Below are 16,348 nucleotides of genomic sequence, written 5' to 3'. Positions count from 1 at the left end.
TGGCTTCCATGTTCTGTTCTCTTAGTTTGTCTTTAGCTCCTTTGTGTTCTTCAGCATCTTCCTTCTCATTCCCCCGCAGAGCCCTCTCCATTCGTTTTGTACTTTCATGTATTCGGGTTACTTAATAGCTCAATACATCACTTTGCTTAACTGCTGAGATACAGCGCTTTCTCCCTTTTGCAATGACAAACACACTTAACATCAGGACCATAAGAGCAACACGCAGTTTCGGTCTCCTACATTACTTTTTTCTGCTTTCATCAGCTCTTTTGTCGATTGCAGTAGTTTAAAATAACACAACAAACAATAGTCAAGTTTTTTTTTTTTTTTTTTTTAATTCAAGTATCTGCTATATACTTAAGGAATGATATCAGATATTGACATAACTGTTTCATGGTTTATTGCTGCTACTTAATGATGGGAAAGTTGCATAAGTCCTTCCTGTCAGTTGCACCATGAGGGCCTCTCCATTTTTGGCTTCATCTGTCACCAGCTCAAGGACGCCCTCCGCTACCTCGGTTACACTGAATCAAAGAGGTACGGCAGCATCAATCAATACGCATGTAAACATTATTATATGACGTTATAGAGGTGGAGCACAGAAACAAAATGTAAATGTTGGAAAATTTATGACAACTGTAACAAAACAAACACACAAAAAAAAAATACTCACTTTAATACCCCAAACCTTTCTACCAGTTGATCGGCTGCATTTGCCAGGTGGGTGAATCGTCCCAGTTTGGATGGGATGTTGGAGAAAAGATCAGTTTGAACAAAACTTGGGCAAAGGGCGTTGACTCGTATGCCATAGCCTGATGCTTCAGAGGCAGCCTAGTAAAATAAAATACACAGAATTAGCCTTCTTGAGTTACACTGTGAATACACAGAAAGCATAGCATTTGTATTTTTTGAAGTGTTCAGAGCCCAGTAGCCAAAGACTAGTTGCACAATTAAAATGAAAAATAAAAAAAAAAACACAATCAAAAAACAAAAGCAGGTTGCGGCTACACACAGTGCATGTACATGTCGATTCATAACTCTGCATTGAGTGAACATGTACATGCAGGTTTTTGGAAACACCCTTTTGGCAATTTTGCCTCTATTCACACCACAGTGGAGTTTGAACCATGTAATCAAAAATTCCACATTCACTGTTCAAGAATTAAACATTTTTATGTACAGTCCCTCATTTTTAGAGGCTCAAAAATAATAATGATACAAACTAATGTTATTTTAAATATAAGGACTGTTCAGTACTTGAGGAAATATCCTTTGCACTCAGTGACTGCCTGAAGTCTAGAGCCCAAGGACACCACCAAATGCTGTGCTTCTTCCGGGCCTTCACTACAGCCATTTTCAGTTGCTGTCTCTTTTTTTTTTTTTTTTTTGGTTTTATTTTTTTTTCTTTTAAAGGGGAGGGGGGGTGTGTCTTTCTGCATTCAGTTTTGTACTTAATAAATTATGCTATGTTGGGTTGAGAGCAGGTGACTGACTTGAAAAACTCTTTGGCGCCTTTTGCAGCGCACTTTGGTTCATTATCCATTTGCACTATGAAGCGCCGTCTGATCTGTTTTGCAGTATTAGGCTGAATCTGAGCAGAGAGTACAGCCCTGTACACTTCACAGTTCATCCTGCTACTTCGATCAGCAGACACATCATCAATGAACACTAGTGATCCAGTTCCACAGCAGTTTCATGTTTGACAGATGACGTGTTATGCTTCAGATCATGAGCCGTTTCTCTCCCCCTCCATATTGTTCCTCTTCCCATCATTCTGTTACAAGTTACTTTGGTTTCATCTGTCCAAAGAATTTCTGGCAGGCTCTTTTAGAGGTTTTCTTTCAAAATCATATGCCTACTCAAGTGTTTTTGACTTAATTAGATGCTTTGAAGTTGTTTTTCTTAACTATCATCTACTTTAGTTGTCTTCTGTGGTCTTTTAGGCCTTTTGGTGTCACCGAGTTGGACAGTACATTCATTCTTTTTTTGAAGAATTTACCAGATTGTTGATTTTGCCACTTTGAAAGTTTTTGTTGTCTCTCTACTAGGTTTATTTTTGTTTTTCTACCTAATGATGTTCTCCTTCACTTGCGTCAACATCTATTTGGACCTCATATTGAGACTTTGTGTGGAAAAGCAAGTTCAACACTTGCAATCTCCAGATCTCTTATCTGCTTCATTTGTCATGGGATAATCAGGGTACAGTGTCCAGTCACGTCTTAGTCTCTGAAAATGGAGGACTGTCTATAAAAATGCCTGTAATTCCTAAACAATTAACACAATATCTTTGTTAAACCCTCTGAATTAAAGTGGAAAGTCTGCACTTCAATCACATCTGGATTGTTTGATTTAAAATCCACTGTGATAGTGTACAGAAGCAAAGTTACAAAGCTTTTATTGTCCAAATCGTTACGGCTCTGACTGTACATAACCATAACATCTTTCATAAACAGACGTCTGCAGTCACTCTAATGATAAACACATAACTGTGTTCTATCAGATGGAGGACTAAAAAAAAAAACAGCAGTTGAGCAAGCAACCACACACATATACTACGTGGTGATGCGTGCGGCGCAGGTTCGAGTCCTGGCATGTCGCCATTTCCCACATGTCTTCTCCCATATCTCTCCTACCAATTTCCCGTCACTTTCCACTGTTGATAAAAGCTGCTGTGGCCAAAAAATTAAAAGAAAAAAAAAAAACAAACATAGCTGAAATGTTTTCTGTACAAGGATGTGCATGATGCTCAATTTCAGAAACAGCCAGAGAGACACAACTGAAAGCTAGTGTTGCACAACTGAAACTTTAGCAACATGAACATCAAGTAGCATTAATCTACATTGTATGTTAGACCAGTGGTGACTAAACAGGGTGCTGTGTGGTAACCAAGGCATTTAGAGGAAGCCTGTGCACTTCTGGCTGGTGAAACAGCATTTCAAAGTATCACAACACTGGTTCTTAATTTTAAAAAAAGAAAAAAAAAAAAAAAAAAAGCTTTGTAGGTAGTCACTTATATGGTGATGGATGTGTTTATTTAGCTTTTGCTCATTCTGGCAATGGGGAGGATGAGGAGGGGAAGGTGAAAAAGGACCAAAATGGCTACCAAGGATATGGACAGCAAACCATAGAAGAAACTTGGTTATTTACAGCAAGAGTGCACAAGCTCTGTGCATAAATATTTAAGTTAAATAAAAGAAATCCATAAATAAATACTTAAATAAAAATGAAATTAAATTCAAACCTCGAATTCTTGGTTTTTTTTTTTACTTTGTGTCCTGTTTTGTTCTCATTACCTCCACCAAGGAGGTTGTGGTTTTGGTAGCAATTGCATGCATGCGTCATTCTGTCTGTACGATAGCACAAAAAGGTTTGAATGAATTCTTATAAAACTTTGAAGGGGTCCAGAGTGGGGTCATGTAAACAATCCATTAAAACTGATTAAAACCTTGAATACCAAGGTATTCAAGGTCAGCATGATGATTTATTGGTTGAAAATTGGGAGAGAGAAAAAAAAAAGAAAAAAAAAAAAGCCTTAACTTTGAAACTATGATTCTTACAAATGTGTGTATTGTCAACATATAGAAAGTACTGTATAAAGATTTTACAAATGTCATATGACCTCTGACCTCTTCTTCAAGGTCAGTAGATTGATCTGAAGGTCAAAGTGATAATAATGTAATATATATGTCATGGTGCGTGAATGCAGGCCATGTGGCCCGTGAAGGAGGACAGGACCCAAAAGCAGGACACATGAGTAGGCAGTTCAAAATGAACAAAAAAAATTAGTCTTTACTTTGGAAGCAAACATAGAGGACAAAATTAAACCAAAAAGAAGCCCACACTGGAGAAACAACTAAGGAAGTGTCATGGATCGGTGTGCTGTCGGCTGTGTTTTTGTTTTTGTTTGTTCTTTCATTTCAGGGGGTTGGCAGACTGTTTTCTTCTCCTCGTTTGGGCGGGGCTGGAGGCTGCCGTGCGGAGGCTCTGCACACCTGTTGTGAATCCTTTCATCGGGGCACTATTTAAGGATCTGCTCTGGTCTCCTGTCCTTGCCAGAGTGTCTGCTAATGCTTGGGAAGTCATCTCGTCCCCTAGTCTGCCTGCCTGCCCGCCCTCCTGAAGAAAACAGCACACCGCTCCTGCCATCTGCCTCCCCTCAGGACTCTGTCATATTGCTCCCCACGTAAGCCTACTCCTCTGCTACCTTCCCCCCCATGTCCATTTATGTTATGCTAACTACAGTCCCTAACGTATCTCTCCCTCTCCCTCCGTCTAGACCGACCCCTCGGTGGTTGCACCCCTTCTCACAGTTTAAGTGTTCGAGTTCAGTGTTACGGGAATCTCTGAGAGCCATCTCGTTGTTTATGGTGTCCCTGGTGACAATAAATTGCATAACCCTCTATAGTCTTGCCTCCGTCTGTGTCTGCACTTGGGTCCTCCTTCACTGCGCCCCTGACAGGAATACCAGAGTGCCGGTGTTACACCAAATTCTGCGACCCGTCATATTCTGCGACCACAGGGGGCGATAGCGTACATCCCTCTGCATGTACGTGCTGAATACCAGCGAGAAGGAGACTATTTACGTAAACTGCGTAAGCACCAAAACAGGAGATTGTAAACCTTACAGAATATTATTTCGTTCGCATTGACGAAGGAAATGCGTTTTTTTTATTTGACATTGAACACAGCTGGACGGACTGTTGCATTGAATGCTTTTATTCTATCGTTTGAAATACATAAACCCACTACTACCCACCCTTCAATAAATTGGTAAACGATAAATAAATGTTGCAGTTTACGTAAATAGTCTCCTTCTCGCTGGTATTCAGCACGTACATGCAGAGGGATGTACGCTATCGTCCCCTGTGGTCGCAGAATATGATGGGTCGCAGAATTTGGTGTAACACCGGCAAGCACGGGGACAACACAGCCACAAGACAACAAGACTGACATCTGACAAGGGGAAAACTGAGAGAATAAATACCGTATTTTGCGGACCATAAGGCACACCGCATCATAAGGTGCAGTATCAATGAACGGGTCTATTTTCATACATAAGGCGCACCGCATCATAAGGTGCAGTATCAATGAACGGTCTATTTTCATACATAAGGCGCACTGGGTTATAAGGCGCATGGTAAAACATATGTAGAACGAAACAAAAGCGTCAGGTAAGTTGAACTTTAATCAACTAACTCACAATAACTCAGAATATTGTTCAGCTGTAACAAATACAGAAAAATACCCTCACATTTTCAATCATTCATCTTCTGTAAATTCATCAAATTCCTCATCTTCAGTGTCTGAGTTGAACAGTTGGGTGATTTCGGCATCAAGCATGCCGGGTTCCCTCTCGTCATTATCCGAGTCAGTCTCGTTATTACTGTTTTGTTCTGGGTGTGTCACACAGCAACCCTTTAATTAATAAAAGTCGTTTTGTGAATCGATGATGGCCTATTTTAGAGAATTCAATGAGGCCTTTGAACTGATCTGCCAGACCTGAGGCTTTAACGCTGCGGACCACGGAATGGTGCAGTGGTGTGGATGCCTCGACCATCGGCGGTCAGACGGCAGACCTCAAATTACACAGACCGACCGACATTTTCTAACTATTTGAAAAGCGTACGGTCGGTGTTACCCCTCTCCACCCTGTCGTACGCTTTGTACGCTCTGGAAAATGTCGATATTTGTTAAGTGTCCCTCAACAAAGTCGCACTAAAACATTTTGACAGATTTTTGAGCGCAGTGTACCACATAAAATTGGTTCAAGGTCAGTAAGCGCAAGAAGAATTCATACATAAGTCACACCGGATTATAAGGCGCACTGCCGATTTCTGAGAAAAATTAAGGATTTTAAGTGCGCCTTATAGCCCGAAAAATACGGTAAACAGAGGGAACGAGAGGTGAGTGGAAACAGCTGAGGCAAACAGGTGAACAGAATGACACTAAGGAGACTCGGGGAAGTAAAACACAAGGGACAGGGGATGTCAAAATAAAACAGGAAGTGAGAAGACTGATACACAAATGCAAACTTGACATCACAGAAAGAGGATGCAGACTAAACACAAGACAGGGAGACAGACACTGTGAAAAATAAACAAAATAAATTCCACACAGAGGGGAAACACTTCAGGACAGACCACAGGGAGAACTAAGGTGTAAAGGAATGGGAACTAACTAGGAATGCATAAGGAGAACACATGAAACAATATAACAAAACAAAACAAAACAGTAACATAACTACAAAAGACCATAAACTAAGAAACAAGGGTCACAGACCCAGGACCATGACAATAGAGTTATTTAAAACTATATTGTATAGGGAATTATATATGGGGATTCTAAATATCACATTACTTTGGCTCTCTGACCTCTTTTTCAAGGTCAAACTTTCATAAAATGTATTTGCAACATTTAGCCAATCATACTGGTATATGGGGATTGTTAATAATCGCATTATAGTTTACATCCAAATATCATGTTACATTTGACCTCTGACCTTACTTTGACATTTCACATCTGCCTTTCAGGCTGACCCCCAAAATGCATTATATCTTTAAAGAAAGTATTGTTAAGAGAATGAACTTCCTAGTTAGTTAGAAATATACTGTAGTATAATGTTATATAAGCTCAAGTTATTCATGGCCAGTTATTTACAAATGAATACCCATTATCCATTCCCTACTCCTACATGATGTTTGCGTAATCAAAGTAAACACCTGTCACCCTTATCTGATTTTTACTGCATTGCAAACTTCTTAAAGCACGTTTAAAAAGAAGAAAAAACAAAATGAATATATACAAAATATAATACTATTCCCTTAACAATAAATACTGCCCAGAGAATGAGCTGCCGTGGCGGAGGTTTGCACTCTTGGAGTGCTTCTTGATTTGTTTTTTGTTTATATTTTCAGAATCTTAGTTCTCATTTCTAATTCCTGTTTATTTTCCATTAGTATTCTGGATAGGGTTTATTTTGTATTATCCCTTGTGTTATTTTCATAGCCTTCCCCCTTATGTCTTTCTATGTCAAGTTTTAGTGAGCGTGTTAGCTCTTATCTAAGTATCAGTCAGTGACTTCCTGTTTTATTTTGGCAGCTTTGTCTTATGTCTTGTTTGTAGTCGACTTCTGTCCTTCGGCCTTGATTAGTTCCAGCTGTATCCACTCCCCTCGTTAATCCTCAGGTCCTAGACGTGTTTTTTTTTTTTCACTGCTCCTTTGTTGTGTGGTATTGTCTTCTGCCCACTTGTCTGCTTTGTGTGTTTCTTGAATTTTGATTCTCAGGTATCTTGTTTCCAGGCTTCTTTTTTTAGAGACAGCCTACAAATAAACGGCTCTATTCTTGTCAATTAACTCTGCGTCTCAGCATTTTTGCATTTGTTTGCTCACCGCTGCATGTCTTTCATGTGTGATGTTGATCGTACCTGATAGTTGAGGGCTGTTTGTGGTGGTGTGACTATCACAGCAACGACTTCAACTCACAAGACAAGCTAACAGAACTTAGCTACCCCTCTCTAACTATATGATACAGAATGATTATTCTCCACCATGATTATATTTTTGATCAACTCCATCACTTTGATGTGATGACAGGCTGCACCAGAAACCAGAAACTGCACCAGGCTAGTGGCTTCAATTAGCCTTCCTTACCGCAATGGCTCGAGTAAACCCGATCAGTCCGTGCTTGGTAGCTGTATAGACAGGACAGATAGGCAAAGGGCCAAGACCTGCAGGAAGGGTTGTATCAGTCATTGTAAAGTTTAAACTTAACTCAAAAATCTTGTCTGTGATGTCTCTAGTTTTCATTTAACAGCATTTACCTGCCATAGATGCTGTGTTGAGGATGACCCCTCCTCGACCTCCACTCAACTTGCTCATGTGCTCCAGACCCAAGTAAGTCCCCCTAATAGCACCCATCTACAACACAGACTTTAGTTTAGTGTCAGTTTATACACCAGCAATCTTCTCTCTGTGAACACTTGCATGAAATCATCTATATACAAAATGTAGTGAAATGAATAACAGGAAGAATAATGTAACCCAAACCGGCTAAAGTTAGACCGACTGTCAGGATGCCAAATAAATTCTTCAGACTGTCTGAAAATATTCCTGATTAGAGCTGCGATTAATCAATTTGAGATGCAGCAAATATGTTTGTTGTGCTTTCTGTTTCTTACGAGGTTTATGGAGACCATATTCTCCCAGGTGGTCTCATTCAAGATGCCAGCATTGTTGCACAAGATGTCGATTCCTCCAAAGGTTTCTACGGTTTTCTGAAAGGCAGCTGGAGAGGAGAAAGGAGCAGTTTACAGACTCATTTCACAACTGCACTGACCTTTGCCTCCTACCACTAATAGGGTTACGGTTGCTGATAACCCTGCAACCCTGAGACAGTTATTCAGGTTATGATAGGTTATATGGAAACTTGAGATGTCATAATGATACACTGACCTGCAGTCTTTTTATATCTAAATGTTCCATCCTAAACAATGCTAGGAAATCTTGATTTTCCCACATCTTCCCACAGGAAATAATCTGACTCAGCTGTTCCTTCGAAACAAAATAAACTCAATGTAGTTGTTAGTATATTACAATCTTGGTGTGCTTTTCTTCTCTTCCTTGTACCCACAGTTTTTTCTGACCTCAGTGACTTCTTTCTGCTGTCTCTCTTCCGCTGGATATAAAGTTTTGAGTTTTGAGTCTAGAGTGCAGATTTTCAACAAAATCTCTGTTTCCATCTGGTGAACATCTGGTGACTGGAACAAACACTGAACTCACCAACTGATTAGCTTCATGTGTTTTTACAGTTGTTTACTTCAGTAAGAGGCACTGACCAGATGTTTCCTCCTTTTCAGTACAGCCGCCATTCATAATTTGTTTTTCCCTAAGTTTGCGTGAGTTACCTTTAAACTGCTCATCTGATTCGACGTTGCAGAGCAGGAACAGCATTTGGTCTGGTCCGTACTGTTTTCTCAGGACTTCCATTAAACTCTCTCCTGCAGCTTTATTCACATCCAGGAGGGCGACCTGTTCACAGGAAGGAAAGATCCCGTGTCAGTTTGTTAGGTACACAACTAGGCTATTTAAAAAAACATAAACCCCCACGCATTTCTGGTTTTATTTTCTCTCTAAAACTCATTATTCCTCCCACTTTTCACACACACACACACACACACACACACACACACACACACACACACACACACACACACACACACACACACACACACACACACACACACACACACACTTCCTTCAGGAAATAAAAGCACATGATCACAACCACTTAACAAATGTGTTGTTAACACAAAAGCAGATGCAGCAGGTGGATTTCCACATTCAAGCTAAGATTTCACATTGTTAGACAAGGGTATAGTTTCACCTGCCACCTTTTTGGTATGATGCCAACAACTTTCCAAAGAGTTTGCTTTTTCCAAGGTACTTATTAATGCTCCCCATGAAAGTACAACAAGCTCACTGGGGGAGGATTTATTTAATATCTGCACAGACTGTGCTGACTTTTAAACCAGGGGACAGAAATCACAGGATCAATAAAGTTGCCATGATGTAACACCGTCCATAAGAACACACTGATACTCGGCTGTCAGTTTGTTCGGTATGCAACTAATTCAACAGACCTGCAGTAAGCTTTCATAAAGAATCTGAGTTTCAGCTTTGCCCCCAAGACACTGCACATTTACACTTTTAAAATTTTTAAAAATCAGTAACAATAAATAAGGATCCAAGATTGTTTTTAGTGAAGTAATACTCAGCCTGGTAGCATTAAAAACTAATTAAGATTATCTCCATATCCCCACAGCACCACCACCAGTCCATCTCCATAGCAGGCAGCCACTGCTTAAAATGAACAGCAACTAAAGGCACAGCATTAAACAAACTCAAGTTTTTCTTGAGTTTGTGCATTTAGCTGATGTAGGAAAAATTGGACAATCAGCTTGTACTGCATCTTTGTGTACAGTTGGGATTAGATTAATAAGAAGAAGTGTTTAAAATTCATGCTGACTTTTAAACCAGTGGACAAAAGTCACCCATTAATTTCCACTGTGTAACACCGCAGTCTGTAAGTTAATCATATACGCACACAGAAAAAAAAAAAAAAAATCCGGATCCGAGCTTAAACTCTACCTTGGCACCGTTTTTCAGAAAAATCTCCGTTATTGCTTTCCCTATTCCCATCGCCGCTCCGGTCACAACCGCAGTTTTACCGTTCAGGGCCATTTCAGCTGTTTAGTAAGAAGAGACAGGAGGCTTTCGTATCCCCGTGAAGAAGAGAATGGGAGAATGTCAAACTGAGAGAAGTTGGTGGCTTTTTATCTGTCGCCGCCCCCTATGTGGCAACTTGAAGCTGCGCGTCAGAGAGAGTCTGAGTGGGTGGAGGAAATCAGATTAAGTGTGTACACCGGTTTACACTCTTTGAACAGACTTGTTGTTCAGCGAGTCAAGTTTAACTGTTATTCCCAAGCAGACACACGTTGCGGTGTGTTTTCTACGAAGTATGTGCTGAGTGGTCTAAATGCTGGGACACGCATATTGTGTGTTAAACCACTGACCAATCACATTGCTTCTTCAACTCCTACTTGCCCGCCTATTTTTCTTTTTTTAAATTATTTTGAAAATGGATCCACGGTAGCTGTCACTGCAGTTTCTACAAGGAAGGAAAACTAAGTTAAATGTATTTATACTTAAAATTACATTTGCCAAAATAAGGTAAAATGACACAGGGATTGTATTTGTTGTTGTGAAGCTCAATTTTTTGGTTAGACATGTTTTCATCTTGACTCCTGAGTCTAATGTTAGCTTTAGCCAAGCCAAGCCAATTTATTTATAGAGCACTTTAAAACAGTAAGCACTGACCAAAGCGCTGAACATGGAAGAATAAAAACAACAAAAGACAAACGTAAAAGTCAACACCCAGAAATAAGAGCATCAATAAAATATAAAAATAAATAAGAGCATCAATAACATAAAAATAAAAGAGCAACAATAAAATAAAAATAAAATACACAATCAAAAGTCAGGATAAAATTAGACTAAAAAACAAATAGATACATAAGAAATAAATACACTGCGATACAAACATCTCAAGCTTGTTTGAACGCCTGGTGAAAAAGGTGGGTCTTAAGAGAAGATTTAAAAATAGCTAGTGAAGAGGCCTGTTTGATGTGCATAGGCAGAGCGTTCCACAACCTGGGAGCTGCCACGGCAAATGCTCTGTCCCCCCTGAGCCTCCGCTTAGTCCTCGGTACGACCAACAGCAGTTGGTCAGCAGATCTAAGCGGGCGGGAGGGGGAGTGTAGATGCAGCAACTCTGCGAGGTAGGGTGGTGCAAGGCCATTTAAGGACTTAAAAACAAATAAATGAATTTTAAAATGAACTCTAAAATAAACAGGAAGCCAGTGCAGAGAAGATAAAACTGGAGTGATGTGTTCCCTCTTACGTGTTCCAGTCAATACCCCGTGCTGCAGCATTTTGTACAAGCTGCCAACCTTTAGGTTACAACTATTTAAGCATAACTAATGAAGCTAAATTTTAACAATTTTTTAAATAATTTTTCTATACATGTCATCATGCGGTGCTACATGCACGTTTGACATGTTTAGTATGTAAATGCGTTTGTGAGGTTCGCAGAAACTGGTTAGCATATTTGATCAGCTAAGGCTAGCCATTTAATATACTTGTTTTTCACTAGTTTCGGCTATTTCTTATGCATCTCAAGGGTTCTAGCCAGCGGTTGACCATGCTGAGGTCGTCTTGCGCCGGACTGAGAATTTCACCTGTTCACTCTTCTGTCATTGCAATTAGCAAGCAGATGCGTACCTGCGCACTCTGCCCGTTGTCAATATGAGACTCAGGATTTTTTTCTTGTGCTAGATTGCTGCATAGTATTATTATTTCACAGCAATTTGCAGTAAACCATCTGGATTATAATGTTTTCGTTGTGTGCGCTTTTTACTAATTTCAGCAAACCCAGTAGTGGAAGGAAATGGCGTTCTGGGACACTTGCATGTAATGTAAGTATAACTCTTATGATGATGATGATGATACTTTATTGATCCCACAATGGGGAAATTACAGTTAACAGAACACCCATCCAAGAAGACAAGCAGAACAAACATGGGGAGATAGGTGAACTGTGGCCATGCTGCCCCCCTTCTGGAGGCGCTGCCATTAAAAAGACAGAAACAATAGTGAAAACATATAGGGATGAGTGAGGAAAAAAATCATCTCATACTTTGTATACATATGCACATACACAGTATAAGGTTACAAAAACCTCTGCGACAGAGCAGAAACATATAGCATGGGAGCACTAGGGTGGGGAGGGATGGACAGGGGAGCCAGCGGAGGCGAGAGGGGGGGGTCGGGCTACTGTGGGGCTGACTCAAACTCCCTCCTCAGCTAACAGTTCTGATAAGATGTAGAGTTCATCAGCGGCTAGGTCAGGGAGATCAGTCCAACACAGGTCAGAAGAAGACAGGACAGCGGGGGCGTGGAGCATCTGTTTACAAACATCCCGGAGACAATTTGATAAGTGGCAGTCCAGGGAGCCAAATTCCTGATTCTACGACTTGTTTTGGTACAGACTGTACTGATTAAATTGTTGACAGCCTTCAGTCTTACTGGCACCTCTCTGTGGCGAAAAATCCAATTCATCCGAATCTTCTTGGTTCGTTCCTTTGCCGTGCAGAAACAGATACGTACATCTCCAAGATCTTACCCCTCCGAAACAGCTCCAGATATACAGAGTCTGAGTTTGAGTCTGTACCCTTCCCGCGTTCCCGTCATAAGCAGCCTTACCAAGGCCAGACAGCTGCCTAGACTTCCTGAATTGCAACGACAAGCCAGGTATCTCCCGGTCCAATTCAGAGAAACCCCAGTAAGCCGAATGTGTGTGTATTCCATTGATAATACGGCCAGGCACGTCATCAAAAAAAAAAAAAAAAAGGTTTATATGCAAAAAAAATAATTATAGCTCTATCGCTCTAATAAGGCCTGAATTAGAGTTCTGCATAGGTCCTACGTACGTAACCGAAAATCCCCTCTGAATCTTTTGCTGTAACATAGAACGTGACCTGATTTGCACCTCTTGAGAAATGTAACTACACATCCACAAGGATTGTGATTACCGCATAGGCTTCAGAGGTGATTTTCAGTCAGGCATGTAACTTTCAATAATAGTGCTGTAAGCCCTGCAGTAAAATCCTGTATGCTGACCATTTTTGCACCACAGACTTACGGTTTTTAACATTGAGCTTCATACAGCTCAAACTATTTTGCTTCCTGATGCACTGTACTATAACGAGTGATGCCTCATTCGCACTTTCTACCTTTGAACTATGCCAAGGGACACTACTAGGATCCAGACTTGCACAGTGGCTTTATTAAAATGAAACTACAAAACATTCAAAGGAAGGTGTAGGAAAGCCAGAGAAGATATTGCTGGAAGAGCATGTCAGAAGGCACTGTAACTCTGATTATGACAAACACGCATGAAGATGTCAGTGAGTGGGTCACCCTGGCTAAGAGAATGAAGCTCACCTCAAAAATTCTCAACAATCAGGCATGCTATGGACAAGACCTACCCACATCAAAGAACATGGATAACAACAGTCTCCAACACTGTGTGACACTTGGGTTGTGTTTGGTGGTGAAGAGGAGGCGGCAGACATACTTAGCAGACAGTCAAAAACGCACAACCACACTGGTACTAGGAATTCCACAGTGTTGTCCTTTAATAAACATATTCTTCACCAACCTTATAAAGCCCGGTTGAATGGCTGCTGCATTATCATACATGAAATAGCAGTGTTCACACAACCCGTGACATTACTAAGAGTTAGAAAAATAGAGGTCCGCGCATCCATTTGCCAAAACGTTTCTCCCAAGCTCTCTATAGAGGAGCGGTGGCACACACTTGTGACATCACCAACAAAAGCTTAGACTGTTCTAAAGAGACAACACACAATTACGACTGTTAGAACTGGCTGACACATTTCATCAGTATCCACCATTCATTGGCATGCCACTCCTGGTAAATAACTCATTGATGCTATAATCTCTATTAATTTATCAATACATTTTTTCAGCTCATTTAAAAACTCCTTTGCTCTTCCACTTGGAGATGAAGGACTGACCTTATTCGGCATCTCAGGGCCTTTCATGTCTTATCAGATTCAAATGACTCTCAGTTTGCTGATCTCAGTAGTGCTGGCCTAAGACAGAACTACCGCTAAAGAAGATATCACAATCTAAACTCGTAGGCAAAACATCTCGAGAAAGCCCATTTAAAATGCTGATAAATGAACAAACTATGTTCCAGGACATTTGGAACTTAATATGTCAAATGACACTGGTACTGAACCTGTTGGAGTAGAAGCTACAACAGCTCTTGGAAATGAAGACGTAACAGTTGTTTCACCAAGTCTACAAAGTGTATTCTCGCCTAATTCAACTCTCAGCGATGTGCAGAGGAGCATTGTATGCACAAAGGAAGTTTTAGTCAGGACTATGGACATTGTTCAAGAGAGAATGCAGACCTTCATAGATATCCATACCTCATGGTGACGATGTTTTCACAACTTTGTGACTTTAATGCAAAAGTTTTTGTTTTAAGCTCTTGCATGGTGTCACTTTTCATACTTTATGGGGGCTCAGGGGCCACACATGAAACACTGCAGTTTCATGCAATTTTCTACATTGTATTTATTTCTGATTAAATATTCTGGTTTCGTGACTCTTCCTGTTCCTTTTCTTGGTTTCAGTTGTGGCCTTTAAGTTAGTCCACTTGTAATCTTTTACACAATCCATTTTCTTGGCATACGTGTGAGGGCAGACTAGCTTCCTTTATTTTGATTAACTGTTTTGACAACTTCCCTTTCACAGCAGACTGCGGGTAATATCTGATTCTCAGTACTGAGACCAGACTTTTTTACAGTGAATATGATGACTGCAATGCCTTCAAACCTCATGTGATCCTTTGCAGTGCCAAAGTATTTTCATTTGTGGTTTGTCAGGCCCCATAGCTGGGACATTAGCTGAAGTGGGGAATTTTATTTCCGTTTAGAAAAATTCATTAATTTTGCATTATTTGATGGATGTAGGGTGTTCAGGTGTAGTTATCATGGCCGGTGGACAGGTGGACGCAAAAGGAAGAACTCCGGAAAAAAAGTTGAAAGTTTAGAGTGCTCAGGGCAAACAGTTTGCAACAGTCTTCCAGTGGCACAGGAATCTGTGCTCTGGTCCAGACAAGGAAATACATGTCATTGTCCGGGGTCCGTTTGACCCTGTGTGTTTTGTTTTGGCTTTATTTTGTCTATTCTGGGATTTTGGTTATGTTTTGATTCTCTAGTTCCTTGTGTTTACGGGTGTAAAGTGTAAGGTCTGTGTCTGTTCCCTTGTTCGAATTCCTGTTTTTGATATTTTGTTCCTGGTTGCAGCATCGTCTTTGTTTGCCCCCTAACTGTTTCCTAGTTTAGTACTTTTGGTTTTTCCTTCTCCCAGGCTTCATGAGTGTTTGTGCCTAGGTTGAGATTTCAGGGTTTTGTATTATTTTAATCTGCAAATAAAGCAGTTTAAGTTTAAGTCTGTCCTGCATCTGGGTCCACCCCACAGCCCCAACTTCGACAGTAAGGTCTCGTAACACCTCAAGCTCCAGGGAATCTGGGTACAAGAAACCTTTTGCTCAGATAACTGGACCAAAACAATGAGCAGAGCAATGGCACACATAGCAAGGGAGCTGACACTGTTATACAGTATATGGATAAAAGCTCACTTCTCTTCAGCTAATCTACATTTAGCACAACAGCATTCAGAGTGATTCTGCTTGCTAAAGCTGCCAAGACAGGTTTATTTAAAAGTTATGAGGCAAGAAAGCATTGACAGATTCTCATGAGTCACGCTGATCCCTAGTCTCCAGGACACCTAAAATCTGGTCCTCCAAAGTCTTGAGCTTCTAGAAGGCCATAGACTGAAATCCTGAGTGAGTGGCCTAGCAGGCCTAAGGAAGAATAGGTTAACTGCAACTGAATCTGACAGCAAGCCCGTGCAATGAGGCAGCACCAGCAGTTTGGACTTTGTAATGTTAAAGCTTGTTTTTACAAATGGGGAATAAATTGCACAGGAAAGCTCTGATCTCAGAAAATTAGAGTTGCGGTGGCAGTTTAAGAGTCACAAGTGGACCTCAAAGTTTCACATTTAGACACCTCTGCACTTTTCTTGAAAGGGGCCCTTATAGGAGAAAGATTCTGATATGACGTACAGGCTATATAACATCCATGAAGTACCCAATTTGCATTGTATTCTAGTAGCAGAGTACGTCAGATTTCT

General features: G+C 40.6%; 1 protein-coding gene across 1 annotated transcript; it reads right to left on the bottom strand.

Annotated features, from left to right (window-relative positions):
* Window positions 1-350: 350 nt before the first annotated feature.
* On the bottom strand, window positions 351-10,326 carry LOC115792703 (15-hydroxyprostaglandin dehydrogenase [NAD(+)]-like). Its single transcript, XM_030747336.1, has 7 exons — window positions 10,148-10,326; window positions 8,905-9,028; window positions 8,179-8,285; window positions 7,822-7,918; window positions 7,652-7,728; window positions 674-831; window positions 351-524 (listed from the first exon to the last, which is right to left on the bottom strand). Exons 1-7 carry the CDS (start codon window positions 10,238-10,240, stop codon window positions 392-394), a joined length of 789 nt encoding a protein of 262 aa, XP_030603196.1. The 5' UTR covers window positions 10,241-10,326; the 3' UTR covers window positions 351-391.
* Between the last annotated feature and the right edge of the window lie 6,022 nt (window positions 10,327-16,348).

The sequence above is a fragment of the Archocentrus centrarchus genome, chromosome 14, assembly GCF_007364275.1.
Source record: "Archocentrus centrarchus isolate MPI-CPG fArcCen1 chromosome 14, fArcCen1, whole genome shotgun sequence".
NCBI classification, from domain to species: domain Eukaryota; kingdom Metazoa; phylum Chordata; class Actinopteri; order Cichliformes; family Cichlidae; genus Archocentrus; species Archocentrus centrarchus.
Note: the sequence above shows the minus strand (reverse complement) of the source record. Positions and strands in the feature narration are given on the sequence as shown.

Excerpts from the sequence above, each read along its gene's own strand:
- LOC115792703 (XM_030747336.1), bottom strand. The coding sequence starts at position 10,240 with ATGGCCCTGAACGGTAAAACTGCGGTTGTGACCGGAGCGGCGATGGGA. Across the intron at positions 9,029-10,147 it reads TTCTGAAAAACGGTGCCAAG|GTCGCCCTCCTGGATGTGAA; the intron begins GTAGAGTTTAAG and ends TCCTGTGAACAG. Across the intron at positions 525-673 it reads GAAAGGTTTGGGGTATTAAA|TGTAACCGAGGTAGCGGAGG; the intron begins GTGAGTATTTTT and ends TCTTTGATTCAG.